At 43.6% G+C, this 15019-nt stretch overlaps 1 protein-coding gene across 3 annotated transcripts in view; it reads right to left on the reverse strand.

The window, feature by feature from the left end:
* Positions 1-15019, reverse strand: part of ATP8A2 (ATPase phospholipid transporting 8A2) — a 2139258-nt gene that overhangs the window by 1567052 nt on the left and 557187 nt on the right. For all 3 annotated transcript variants that reach the window (XR_014967690.1, XM_085621612.1, XM_085621613.1), the window contains exons 4-5: positions 13265-13363; positions 556-601 (exon numbers count right to left, since the gene is read on the reverse strand). Coding sequence is in view for 2 of the 3 variants with exons in the window: in XM_085621612.1 (XP_085477738.1) it covers positions 556-601; positions 13265-13363 (145 nt within the window). In the remaining variant the exon portion in view is untranslated. The remainder of the gene's footprint in view (positions 1-555; positions 602-13264; positions 13364-15019) is intronic.

Raw genomic sequence — 15019 nt, forward strand, 5'->3', positions numbered from 1 at the left:
TTTATCGTTCACATCTCCTCACATGCACACGACCTGACCCACAACATACAATGAAGGAAAACAGATCTACAGTGCGAAATCATACAATTATAATTATTTTCAGTTCCACTATCAACACAAAAGACTATAATGAACAAGGTATAAAAGGGCTGCAACCCATCTTAAAAAGGAGACAAAGTAAATTTGCACAAATACAAAAATGATCCAGAAAAAAACTAGAAAATGGATCCGAGTTACTTGAGCACATGAGCCTCTCAAACATCCTATTCATCTGAAGGCATATTGAGTATGGCGTTCGTTTAATTTTGAGACACTGAACCGGTTTAAAGATATTTTTAATTGAAGAATAATTCTAGAAATGATCATACAGTATAAATCCAAATGTCTTATTGAAAGTAATCTTAACAATCAGTCACTAATGATATTCAAATCTAAGAAAGAACAATGAGACACATTGCAATATAATGATATGTCTGAATAATACTGGTCTGATTACCCCATCTGTTCACACTCATCTTCTTTCATCTTTCAAAAGTCTGTAAAACAGAGACTTACCTATCGTTTTCTTTTTGTTCACCGTGTTGTCTGCCGTGTGTCTTTTCTGTTACAAAGAAAATTTCAGATCCGATTAGAAAGCGGAAAATGCTTATTGTACTGAATATGCATTTTCTTTGAGCTGTAGATTAATAGTCTGTGTGAAAAGCATATACAATTACAATTATACAGCATATGCCTTTTTTCAGCTACATCTCACTTCAGCCACTTCAAATGGTGTTTGTCAGAAGTACGTATTTGACCTAAATTGTCAGTTTGAGCCTTTGGGTAGAGGAAGATTTATGGTCAGTCCCAGCTCTTGAGAGATCTCCTCTGGGAAAATGGTCTCTGACAGCAAAAAAGATCAATGCCCTTACCTTAAATCAGGGTTTGAGAGCCTGTAATGGCAGAACCAATTCAGATCAACTAGGGGCTCATACATTTAATCGCCCAAACTCAACCAGCTTGATTGATTATATTCTTTTGGGCCTTCAACTATGGCCACACCTTGAAGACATGCACGTAGCATCTCAACAGGATAGTGAGCACACTGCTCTAGTCCTCACACTGAATTTAAACCTAGTTGCACAGGCTGACCATTGTGGAGAGCTACTGGACAGGAGATTGAGGATCACTAGCAATAGGCGTAGCTTGGAGACCTCGCAAGAGGCCATAATTCAGATTTTCCATATTCTGGCTTAAGGGATGGAGGGTCTAGTGCCACTTCTGAAAGGTTGGGAAGAGTCACAGGATGCTATTTCTGAGATCCACATTAGGCTGTGTAGGAATCTAAGGACCCTATTTTTCATTGAAACCAGGAGTATTGTTAAGAGGAAGTCACCTCCGACCTGGTACAATAAAACCTGAAGACATGCCAAGTCCTAATTGGTCAAGGCAATAAAGGAGCAAGAGAGATCTGTGATCCAGAAGGCCAGGCATATCCGTGAAAAGGCCTCTGTTGATGCTAAAAAGGAAAGGGGCAAATGGGAGAGCTTGCGGTTTTGGAACATTCTCTCTAGTGGCACTAGGGAAGGGTCCCGTCTCACAGTTGTTAACATTCCAGCAAGTGACTGGGTTGCCCATTATTCAAGCCTTTATGTGTAGAAGGGAGAACAGTCCCCCGCTGTTAGTAATTCAGTGGGATTGGGGACCAGGGGCTGATTAATACAGGTCATAGGGGAGAAGGCTGACATCTTTGAAGCAGTGGCTCCAAGGTGTGCCCTCAATAGCCAGGGAATAACAGAACAGGAAAGATGTCGAGCCATACAGAGAATAGTATCCCATAAAGCATCAGGTCTAGATAAAATTCCTGGGGACATATTTCGGAGGGAAGCCGACATCTGGGGTGCTTACTTTTCTCTATTATTTACAGCGTTTCTAAAAGGGTCTCACCTTTCCCCCCACATGGGCTGAGGCCGAAATCACACCCATCTACAAGAAAGGGCTCGCAATGAACCATCAAATTATAGATCTATAAATCTTATTGACCGCTCTCAACAGCTGTTTTGTAAGGTCATACTCCGTAGACTGCAGAAGTGGATGGCTAGGAATGACATTCTGTCCTCCCTACAGGCTGGCTTCAGAGAGGTCACAAGCACGATTGACGAGGTGTTCCAGTTCCTTATGATGTACTGGAAGGTGGTCACCCTAGGGGGGTGAGGGGGCGAGGAAGGGGATTGGGGGCCTGTATCTCGTGTTTGTTGACCTTCGCTCCCCTTTTTTAAAAATTATCTTTTTACTGTAACACAACAAAATCATGGCAGTACATCATCAAACTTACAAGCGTTGGCATCACTGCCACCCTTGTACATAGCTCCTGGGCCACACAGGGACTCCACCCTTCTTATTTCCTGGAATATTGGCAGCATCAGATTGTTTCTGCTTGAGCCAAGGGAAGGAGTGCAACCCCCAACGGGGGCACACACGGACTCCCCCTAAATACATTCCATTTGTCCCAGATTTCCCCCAATTTTTTCTGGCAGCTTCTTTGCGTATATACCGTTTTCTCCGCCACCATGCACCAGTGCATGTCTTTTTAACAGTCCCGCAATAGTAGTGGGGAAGAGGCCCCCCCAATGGCGGCTATGTTTCTTTTGACCAGCATAAAGCCCAGAATTACTCAGGTTTGGTCTGCCCTCCCTACCTAGGTCTGTGTCCTCCCATACATTCAGAAGGCAGCACTTAAGCGATATCCAGAGCAATTAGCCCATCACCCCTGACATACATTCTCCCCCTGCCTGCCAATAGAGCTGAATCTCTCGACATTGCAATATAATACAGTAGAATGATCCTGTCTCTCCACATTCCCTATTACAGGTGGCTTCCACTCTTCATGCACCACACTTGTGAAGATGGGTCGTAATGTATATTCTATGTAATATTTGGATTTGGACTAGTCGGAACCGAGCCCTTATCGCTACCTCCCACGGAGAGGCCAGTGTCTCTGGTCATTCCTCCTCCTGCAAGTCTGGGAAGTCCACACTCCAGCGATCCCTCAGCATTACGAGTGAGTCTGGCAAGTTATTCATTAGCTTTTTATACGTTAGTGAGATCGCTTTTTTGGAGAGATGTTACTCGAGGAGTCTACACTCCAGAGGCGACAACTCCGGGAGTTCTGTTCCCTTGGGCACTGCCGCCTGTAATGCATGACGGATCTGCAGATATCGGAAACATTCCGTCTTGGACAGATCGTATGTTTTCTGTATGTTTTCGAAGGATATCATTCCACTGCTTGTGCATAGATCACCCAATCTGGAAATTCCGATCAAGTCCCATTGAGTGCAACTCTTTCTAATGCCTGCTGTCCCAAGTTGCTGTGATTCCCAGAGTGGTGTAGCTTTGGTGAATTTATTTTTCCGCAAAAAATTAACAAAAGGTGCAAAGTCTATTAAGAGGGGAATAGCAAACTAATAACTGCTGTGTAAGTGAGTGCAAATAATCCCTTGAGAAGCCGGGATAACACCCGGCAGGAGTTAAGAGTTCATCAGCCCACCCTTACTGGCGGAGCATCGTCATCTGACTGCTGCGTGCTAAGCCTGATTATTCCCAGAAGAAAATACTCCTGCCAGGGGTTAAAGCCAAAACCTAAAAACTGTAGTGCAGTGCTCTGGTGTAGATGTGAATTTAAAAATGAATACTCAGGCAAAAAATAGGTTTATTAAGGATTACCTAAGTTTCATGTCTAAAAAAACTATAGTCTTAAACAAAGATAGACTATTTCCTGGCTCAATTATGAAATGGTCGACATGTTTCAGCCGAGATGGTCACTTGACCCGGCTTTCTTCAGGACCAATAATATGATGGATATAGAAAAATTGCTACTACAGGACAAATATATATATTTTTTAAGTGCAATGTGTAACACAGAAAACATATAATCAAAATATGAACGTCAGATAAGACAGTGGCAATAGCCACCCTACCATACAAGCAAACTCGTGGTTGGACGAAAAAAGTTAAGTCTTCTTTCCCAGCTTTGCGTGGGAGAACTGCCTCACCTCACCCGGCTGACTGCTCGGAGATGGAGGCACCGCTCTCTCCGTCGGTACTTCAGACTGGCCTCCGGGCTGTCTGGGAGGTGACGATGCTCCGCCAGTAAGGGTGGGCTGATGAACTCTTAACTCCTGCCGGGTGTTATCCCGGCTTCTCAAGGGATTATTTGCACTCACTTACACAGCAGTTATTAGTTTGCTATTTCCCTCTTAATAGACTTTGCACCTTTTGTTAGTTTTTTGCTTATTGATCTGAGGGCTTTGGAGGTGTAGTAGTCTTTAAACTAAATGTCCCTCTTGACCCCTTCTTGAATTGAGTTTTTGGGTGAATTTATTTTTCCATCTTAATTTGTAGACCTTCGCTCCACTTTTGATTTGGTCCCCAGATCCACCCTGCGGCAGGTATTACAAGAGATGGGAGTACCCAGCGATTTACTAAACATGATTGAGAGGCTTCACATGAACAATTATGCCCAGGTGAGGTGTGGCCAGGCTGGTGAGCTGTCAGAGCCCTTCCCCATAAGCAGACTAGCGTTAGGGCAAGTACACAGCCCTATCTTACCCTTTTCCCTTTAATTCAACTGCCTTATAGACTATGTGGGGCAGATTGACAGCGTTGCCCCTAGACTGGCAAACATGTGGATTCCTGCTCTCATTTTCGCAGACGACACTCTTGCTGTCAAAATCCCCCATGGGCTTGCAAAAGCTTCTGGATCATTTTGAACAATTTTGCAGGGATCTGGGCCTGGAAAACAATATAGGCAAAACAGAGTACATGATTCTAAACCCAGGGCACTCGACCAGGGCTAACCCATTTCTAGCAGAGTCTCCCTTTGAAAGGGTGCAATCATTCACGTACCTGGGTATTACAGTCACTGAACTTATGGGGTGGCAGGCACACATCGCCCAGCGCAGGCTCAAACGAGAGCAAATCGCAGGGGGATTTCCAAGATGGCATATAGATCACATTTCTGTCCAGCAAGCCAGGCCCTCCAAGTTTATCAGTTGCAGGCTCTGGGGTCAGCTTCGTGTGGTGCAGAGCTGTGGGGCCATGTGGATGCGACTACACTTGATTTAGTTCAAAATCGATTCATCAGGCAACTGGTACATGTCCCTATTAGTACTCCATTACATCCCGTTAGACTCAACCTAGGGATGAGACCCTTATCTGCTAAAACCGGTATACGCCCAATCTTGTACTGGAAGAGGCTCAAGACTACTCCGGAGTGCCAATAGTACCGGGAAGCCTAGTCAAGACCCTCAGTCTTGCAGGCTCCAGTAAAATTCCCTGGATGCGGTATGTGAAATCCCTCTTGGAGAAAATTGGAACTATGTGGAATGTCCCTAAAGAGTCAGCTGGGATCTCCAAGAACAGCATCGATAGCCTATTGGCAGCACATAGATATTGCAGTAAATACGAGGAAAGCAGATGTTCTCTGACTGATGCATTCCTTTTAGTTAAGATGGTTTATAGCAGAGACAACTTTGTGGATGAGATTGTACCGCCTATGGCTAGGCGCCTGTTCCTGCAGTTCCACTATGGGACGCTTCCCCTTCGGTCCTACACAACTAGATGGGCTAAGTACCCAGTGCTGATGAGAGGCGCTGCCAGTCATGTGCTGCTCACGAGGAGACCCTAGATCATGTCCTGTTTTTCTATCCGGCATACGAGAGCAGTAAGGCGATGCGGGATATCACCACTGTGCCGGTCCCTAGGCACTAGAAAATACAAAGTTGCTCTAAGGATACTAAGAACTGATCTTAGTAAGCCATTAATCTTTGTGGTAGAGGTGCGGTGCCGCGGCCAGGGTGACTGACCCAGAATCTGGGGATCCCGGTTCGATCCCCAGCGCCGGCAGCAGATTAGCCCAGCACCATGTGACTCTGGGCAATAGCTTGCTTAATCTTCCCGCCGGCCCCCAGTGCCTAGAGACCCTTGGGGGTGATGGTTTGCGCTTTACAAATGTGGATTATTATTATTGCACTAACACATTATCTACTGGCTATGTGGAAAGATAGGGCAAAGCTCTCCATAGTAACTGGAAACCCACCCCTGGTTGATGTAGCAACATGATATACTGTACTTTCTATCCTCAGTCTTGGATTCTAATACTTGACCGTACTGTTATCTTTCCAGATACTTCACTATAGTGCGCCCAATAGCCAAAAGTCTTTTAATTATGTAAAATCTGTCGTTTTTAACACCCTTAGAACTTTAACTGTATTATCACCATATATATGTACTTCACTATTTATGGTTTATATTGAATAATATTTTATGAGCTTTTTAGGGCCTTTTGAGCTGAAATAAACCTGAATTGAATTGAAAATATCCTTCTCTTATGCTAGTATTTAGGGAAAATTACATCTTAATTTCAAACACAGCCTACTCTTTCTCTCCATCACCATTATTTCAGTGCACACAGCCATGTGCACCTCATTGATTTTCTCTTAGGATATATCCATGCACTACACTTTATGCCATCACCTCTTCCCACCGGCATCAATTGTAGCTAGCATATGGCCATGTTCAGTAGTAAACAGGTGTAGGTTGTGTCTTTTAACCATTTCTAGTGTTCCTTCATCTTGCACATACTATGCTTTGTTTGTTTGATTCATTATGGGCTGTAGCAGCTGCTACCGGATAGGGGTGGTTGGGCTGCAGAGGGGGGAGCCATCACCGATTATGGGAAGGTTGGAACTATTGAGGTCTTTTTTGATATCAGTGATGTAACCTATATAATTGGTGATGACCTCATCAATCAAAGAATTCGCCTAACCGAAAAAGAGACTACCAACATATCACCCTCACAGGACCTCTGCGACAGACTCAGCACTTTCTTCCATCCCAATATCAAGACTATCTACAACAAATTCGATGACAACAAACTCCACACGGAACCCAGACCCGCCATTCCCCACAAACACGCAGCCAACACTTGACAGCTGGACCGCCCTCAGCATTGAAGACACCCTGAAGACGATTAAGTCAACCCACTCCAGGGCCCCCATGTACCCTTGCCCCCACCACATCTACCACACAGCCATAGACATCATCGCCTCCGAGCTCCAACGAATCAACCGCTCCTTCGAGACTGCCTCCTTCCCAGATGACTGGAAACACACCCAGATCAACCAGCTTCTGAAAAACTCCTCAGTGGACCCCACCGACCTCAAGAACTACATACCGATCTGCTTAATCCCGTACCCGGCTAAAGTCCTGGAAAAAGCTGTCAACAGTCAACTCGCCTCCTTCATAGAAGAAAACAACATACGACTCCTCCCAATCAGGCTTCAGGAAGAATCACAGCACCAAAACTGCCCTTCTCGCTGCAACAGACGACATCTGCTCCCTGTTCGACAGAGGAGAGACTGTGGCCCTCATCCCATGGACCTCTCTGCTGCTTTCGACACAGTCTCACACTACACCCTAGCCCGCAGACTCCACGATGCATATATCTGGAACAAGTCCCTTGACTAGATCAGCTCATTCTTCTCCGGCAGAACGCAGCAGGTCAGACTCCCCCCCCCCCCCCCTCCCCCCTTTCCTCTGGGAACCCACAGTGACCACCTGCAGAGTCCCGCAAGGATCCTCCATCATCCCTAACCTGTTCAACGTCTACATGGCCTGCTCGCATCCATCGTCACATCACACAGACTCAACATCGGATCATACGCCAACAACACTCAACTCATCCTCTCCCTATCCAACGAACCCAAAATTTCCAAACACAAGTTTCAAGAAGGAATGGAAGCAGTCACCAAGTGGATGAAGAACAGCTGCCTACAACTAAACACGGACAAAACCGAAGTACTCATCAAGGGCCCACACCCAGACGCCTGCAAAGACACCTGGTTGGCCCCTTGCTCTCGGGAACCCACCCTCCCCCACGGACCATGTGTGCAACCTTGGAATCATCCTGGACTCCAAACTCAAAATGGACTGCCAGATCAATGCTGTCACCTCTTCCTGCTACCCCTCCCTCCGCCTCCTCCAAAAGACCTTCAAATGGATTCCACTCGAACACAGGAAAACAGTCACCCACACCCTCATCAGCAGCAGACTGGACTACGGCAATGCACTCTATGCTCAGGATCAACAAGAATCTCATCCACAAACAAACTCCAGAACATCCAGAACGCCGCCGCCAGACTAGTCCTCAACCTACCACGCCACTGCCACATCGGCCAACACCTACGGACACCTCACTGGCTCCCTGATGAGAAGAGAATCACCTTCAAGGTCCTCTCCCACAAAGTCCTCCACAACACTGGACCAGACTACATGAACCACCGTCTCTCGTTCAACGCACCCCAAAGATCCTTCGACTCGACTCAGCCCAGCTCTCTCTTGCAAAGGAACCCCGCACCAAGAAGACTAGAATAGGAGGACGCTCCTTCGCCTTCCTGGCAGCCAAGGCATGGAACACCCTCCACCTCCGACATACACCTTCACTTGCCAAGTTCTTGAAGGGACACAAAACCTGGCTCTTTGACAAAGCACTAACATCCTGGAGCCACACACCCCTCCCTCCCCCCCAGCGTCTTGAGACCCTTTTGGGTGAGTAGTTGCACTTTATAAACTTGTGATTGATTGATTGATGACCTAAGATATCTCTGTGATATCAACAATGATAGAATCTGAGATGTCATCAGTGATGTCGTGGGTAAGGTCACAGTAAAGCATACAAAGAATTGATGGATGGAATGCCACTGGTAATTACTCAAAGCCACACCCCAGTCCATCATTATTTTGTACACCATGCCACCTCATATTGCTGGGTCAAAACTGAGGTGGCATTGTGTGCAAAATAAAGAAGGAATGGGAGGCGGCCTGAGTAATTACCAGTAGCTGAGATTAATTCAAGCTATCCATCCATCACTTGTCTGTATGCCAGTGGGCTGCAGCACCCATTGTGCCACTTTTTACAATATCTTGTAAAGTCCTGTCTCTTGCCTGCCACTGCAGCCTGTAGTGCAGTTATAAACAGCCATTTCGACCTTGCAAAATAAACCTTTTGTCATGCCTTCCTTTTAAATTATTATAGGTAGGCCCTATAGGCTTATAAGGCAGGGTGCATGGTATAAAAATAGTAGGACATATGTAGTTAGGTTTTACATGTCCTGGCAGTGAAAACTATTTCACTTAATAAGTGATAACTTCAGTTTGGGAACAGATAGAGTAATGCTTCTTCTATTCATCTGAATTGTAATTTAAACCCCTAATTAATGGTAAAGTCAGATTTTAAGTTACCATTATGAAAATGCTACTTTTAGAAATCTAAAGACACAGATGATTGATGGAATGCAGAGCAAATAAAACATTCATTCACCCCTAGTCAATAGATCTTGGTTACATTCATTGTTCTTTTGCTCACCATGCCACCCCCAGAATGTATGAAATTGTTCTACATTCTGTCCATCAATTGTTCTTTTTGCACTTTTAGAAAGCTGGCATTTTTCTGCAGAAACGAAATGTGCCTTTCTGCCAGTGTCCAGTGTCACATGACTGTGAATGGCTCTCCTGTGGTGTAGTGTGTATTACTTCCAGACACAGGGCACAAGGAGCCTTGGGTGCGGGCAGGGTGTTCCCTCCTGAACAGGATGGACTAGGGGTTATACTCATCTCTTCCCGAGCTTCAAAGGGTTGGCTGAGGCTGTGCCCACCCTCTTGACTTCTGAAGCTGTGTGCTCTGCCACTAGCAAATTCAGGTGACACCTGGGCCAGCCTGCTGTTTGTTATTCTGGACAATTTGGAGCCAAACCCAGGAAAAGGGACAGAACTGGCCAGAACCAGTTTGGGTGTAGACAAAGATAGGGGGTCCCATACACCTGCTGGCACTGGGTATAAAAGTGGCACCCTCACAATCTCTCATCAGAACACTTGTGGTCCTATGGAAGATTTAGAAGGATTGCCCTGAGGTCTGAAGAAAGACTGGAACTGCTTGCCTTGAGCCCAAGACCCCTAAAAGTGACTCCAAGAGTCAAGGGTCAGTTGACTGACCTCCTATTTGAACTAAAGGGCCAATGTTCCAGAGGCTCTCCCTGCAACTGCCCATCTGACCAGCAGCAACTGGCTCTGCCTGAGCCATGCTGCTGGCCTCTGCTTGAGTGAGTGTACTACCAAGATACAGGGGAAAATCCAGAAGTTTTGGGCTCTTCGTGATAGTGAGCAGGCTCCTTGCGTCAGCAATGATCGCTGTGTATTCTGCCAGTGACCTGCTCATTGTGACAGGCATGGATTCCCCGTATCTCCTACCAACGCAAAGCTCCAGCAACAACCTGCTCTTTGAACCAACAACGATTTCCTCAGTGCCCCCACCAACTCAAAGCTCCAGCTTGGGCGCTTTGCGTGAACTTGGTCTTTGAAAAGGTAAAACCTTTACCAGGATGGAGCTGGTCCTTGTATCCGCCCTGCAATCCATTCCATCGTGGACGGCCTCAACTTGTGACTCTGACCCTGTCCAGCGCCACCAGAAACCCACGAGTGGCTCTTAGTGATTTTTAGTGCCATCATCACCGACAATTTTAAAAACTCATAAATCCTGTTCTACTAATTGGATTTTTGTTGTTTTGGTGTTACTGTATTTGTTAAATTTTACTCTATTTCTCTAAATTGGTTTGGGATTTTTCTTGTGTTGTGTTTTCACTTTATTACTGCTTAAGTGCTGCATAAATACTTCACAATGCCTTTAATTTAAGCCCAACTTCTTTGTGTCGAGCTACCACAGAATTAAGCACAGGTTTATTTCGTGACTATTGTGGTCCACCCTGACAAGAATTCGGTCTATTATTTGAGTAGGGTTCTCACCGCACCTCAACTAATAACCCAATTTCTTACCAATGACGTTTGTCTTTGGAATGGTTTCTTGACAGGAAAGTGTCAAACACAGGATGATTCTACGGCCAAATAAGTTAAATTACAGTGATAAACGTAAAGTCATCTAGATGGATGAGTGGGAAGTGGATATCTCTCAGCATAAATTGCAAGAGTTCTACAGAATATAGCAATAGCGAAAAGTTAAAATGCACCACAAGCTGAAGTAGCGAATGAGCTAGTTTTTGCTCGAATAGCTTTACATGAAGAAAGTGAAGTTATTAGGCACAGAAAGGAATGGGGCAGAATAAATATGCAACCATATGGTAGGACAATGTTCCAAAGTCTAAGAGGGATGGGATGCAGCTGTGCTGAAAATGGAGACTAAGATGTAATTCAGACTTTAAAAAAATGATTTAAGGTTGATGATCAGTAATGACTTAACTATTAAGTATCAAGACGAACCCACTGAGAGGATGGCAACATGGCCAAAAAAGCCCTAGCAACCGATAACATTTTTTTTTCGACGCACTGGGTTTGAGGAATGGCAAGAGAAAAAGGGAAAGCTAATTATTATGAAAAGAGTGACTTTCCAAGTGAGATGAAAGACTGGTATATTTTAAGACATCTGCTACCACTTCTTTGAAATGTATGCCCAAAGAAGATTCTAACTACTTCCGGAGATCTTTTTGAATTCTAAATGAAGATCTGATAGCCGGCATGAATAAATGGCATAATGAAATGTTTTACTAACTGCCAGCAATTGTACAATAGTGGCAATGCTTCCATAGTGGCAATGCAAACAGAAAAATACAGCCACATAAAACTGAAACTTGATAGTGAGTTAGAAGATGAACATGCACACAGAGCAAACACTTAATGGCCACTGAGAACAATGCAACAGAAAATTAATCAAGAACAAGAGTGTCCAGGAGTTTGGAAATTAAAAACCTCCCATTGAATACTATGGGAGAAATTGAAGAACCTGAAAAAAAACCACTGGATTCACTTTAGAATATAACTGTTATTACTGGCATTTGTACTTTTGGCATGGAAATTACACTCACTAGAAAATATAGTAGGGTAAAATTTGAAAACAAACTAGGCTTGAAACAAGCACTATCGCACATTTATTTAAAAAGGTCATGAACTTCAATTGTTGGTGAATGATGACAGCAGTGAGGTCTCTCTTTAAAGGACATTTGTTCAGTGGCAAATGCAAAAACAACAATTGATGGACAGAATGCAGAACAATGTCATACATTCACCCCAGTACAGAGATCTGGGCCTAAATCCATCGTTTTTGCATATGGCCATGTCTGAACTGGGGTGGTGTAGTGGGCAAAAGAACGATGGATTTAACCCAGATCTCTTGACTGGGGGAGAATGTATGCATTGTCAGCATTCCGTCCATCATTTGTTTGTTGTAACGCTTTTCGCCCTAAGTGGGATGGGTATTCCCAGACGTGGGACCCGTGCTCACTACGCCACTGGAGTCAAGCTATCCTGGCTGATGACGGCTGATAGCCAGAAACCGGTCCTAGGATGCTTGATTCCGGTCCAGGGAAGACATGGCTTGGCAGTTCAGGCTGGACTGTTCCCATGAGGCACAGGAGACTGATTTGCATATGGCCATGTCTAAACTGGGGTGGTGTAGTGGGCAAAAGAACGATGGATTTAACCCAGATCTCTTGACTGGGGGAGAATGTATGCATTGTCAGCATTCCGTCCATCATTTGTTTGTTGTAACAATTTGTTCAGTGGCAGCAATAACAGAATGTGGCAAACATGTATATCTTTACACTACAATCATAAACTCCTACTGATCTGATTAGCACATGCCCACTTCAGTCCTTTCTCTCTACTTTCTAACAGAATATTTGTTGAACAACAACAGATATCCACAGTTTGAGTTCTAGCATGTATAGAATGAGAAAATATTGTACATGCGAATGCTCTCATTTCGTAATATTATGGTAACGATATGTAACAATACTTTATATTGTGATCGGATAATGGCCTTACAGATAAAGATAATAATGATATCATACTTTATAAAACAACAACACTATTTTCTGTGAGTGGAGAGACACTAGTTACTTTGACTAATAAATGTTTCCCTTTACTCGACTTCAAATAAACAGCTGTTTTCATAGAGTTTGTATTACTTCAGGAAATGTCAGAATGTGCAATCCTCAAGTCTGTAGTAAGAAACAAGTAATAACACAAACATATTTGTGAATTAGGCCTTTCATGCTTTCATATTGTGCACTGTTAGGTTTGGATTGTGAAGTACAATTTGCTAAGTCATTTATGGGTTTTTTTGTTCACACAGATTTGCTTTATTTGTTTACAGTTGTCACTAGTGCAAAATCCACATTCTATGTAAAATTAGTAGTCCGTACAGTTGAAATGTACTTACAAAATCTTCAATGATTTCTTTGATGCCGGCGACTGTAAGAATAAATAGAAAGGGCACCAAGGTGGTATATCTTCCTGTTGGAGAAACATCTGGAATTTGCTTTAAAAAAAAGAAAGCATACACATTTTAATAACTAATAACAATGCTGCATTGGTGCTACCTGTAGAGTTAATAGTCCGGTTTTAGAGGCAGACTATTATACATAATGTACCAAAATATATCAATCAGAAGTAGATGGTGGCACTGAAACACAGAATACACTTTAAAAGGTAAGTCTATACCAATTTAATTTTAGCAAGCTTACAACCTCAAAACATTATGCAAAAACAAAAATGGCCCATTCCCTAAGAACACAATGTTGGACATCTTTTATTTTTCATTTTCTCTATTTTTCAAATTCAAAATTTAGACTGTGTAGCGGCTAATAAAACTGAATGGACATGATTAACAAAATTCAGAAATCTGCTATCAAAGTTTCGTCTTCACAAAGGGATGGAATTCCAGCTTTTTAAAATGTATAAATGTTTTCCAGGTAAAGCCTAGAAGCCTGTGATGGATGCATGCATATATTCTCATATTCGAAAAACAGCAAAGTTAATGCATTTTTCCCCACTGCACAATTTTTTTCCCATATGGAGAAACCCCAAATGCAAAAAAAGCCAGCAATTGTAGAGATGTTCCGTTTCTCTTCCCTGCAATGGCAAGGAATTTACTCCTGCCACTAAAAGGAGTAAATGTCCAATATTTTGCAGCTCAAGAAGGGGTAGAAGAAGAATTTAATTTGTAATTATCTCAAATAGGTTTGTAGGTGTTCTCAAACTTCCCAGCATTTCCATACCATGGTGGTGTTCTTTCAGATACAAGCTTAGAGGCTCATAATTACCCAGCTGATTTTTCTCTTGTGCCTATTGTGCTCTTCATCTATGTAGAAGTTCAATGGATCTAGCAAATGATTTGCAGTTCCCGTATTTACAAAAGCCTACCAATACCTGCATCATAACATCTCATTACCTCTTCTCTTTGATTGCTTCCTTATAACATAACAGCAGAATTAACAACAATAGTCATCATGTTCAGTGCCATATGCAGAAATGTCAAATCACAGGGTGACACTAATGTGTTCCAAAAGTACTCTAAAGCATTCAAATACTTTACTTCTGCAGCACTCTCAAACATACTTGCTGATTCCAGAGTTACTGTTGCACTTGACCCTTTCTGCAGGTTCATTCCGCACACTTTCTGCCTTTATACTTCTGTTTTCTCAATCAATTTTTTGTTGAGTTTTAGGACTCTGCGTACTTTATCACTGCTAACTAGTACTAAAGTACTTGTGGTCTCCCCTTAAAAACATGTCAGAATTGACTTACACCTAATTGGCATATGTAATTTACTTGTAAGCCCCTAGTAAGGTGGCACTGCCTGTGCCCAGGGCCTGTAACTTAAATGCTACTAGTGGGCCTGCAGCACTGGTTGTGCCACCCACTTAGGTAGTATTTTAAACATGTCTCAGGCCTGCCAATGCAGCCTGTGTGGATAGTTTTAGACTGCCATTTCGACCTGGCAATTTGTTTTTTGCCAGGCCCATACCTTTTCTTTTTAATACATATAAGTCACCCCATCCCGCACAACCAATGAAGCTGCTTCATGTCTCTAATGCAATGCACTAAACTAATGGAGGTGTACTCCACATATACAGCCGCTGCCGGAGCCTCCAGGACAGCAGTGCAACAACCCGAGTATGAGCGCCCGGGAGTG

Source organism: Triturus cristatus, chromosome 8 (genome assembly GCF_964204655.1).
Source record: "Triturus cristatus chromosome 8, aTriCri1.1, whole genome shotgun sequence".
Classification (NCBI taxonomy): Eukaryota; Metazoa; Chordata; class Amphibia; order Caudata; family Salamandridae; genus Triturus; species Triturus cristatus.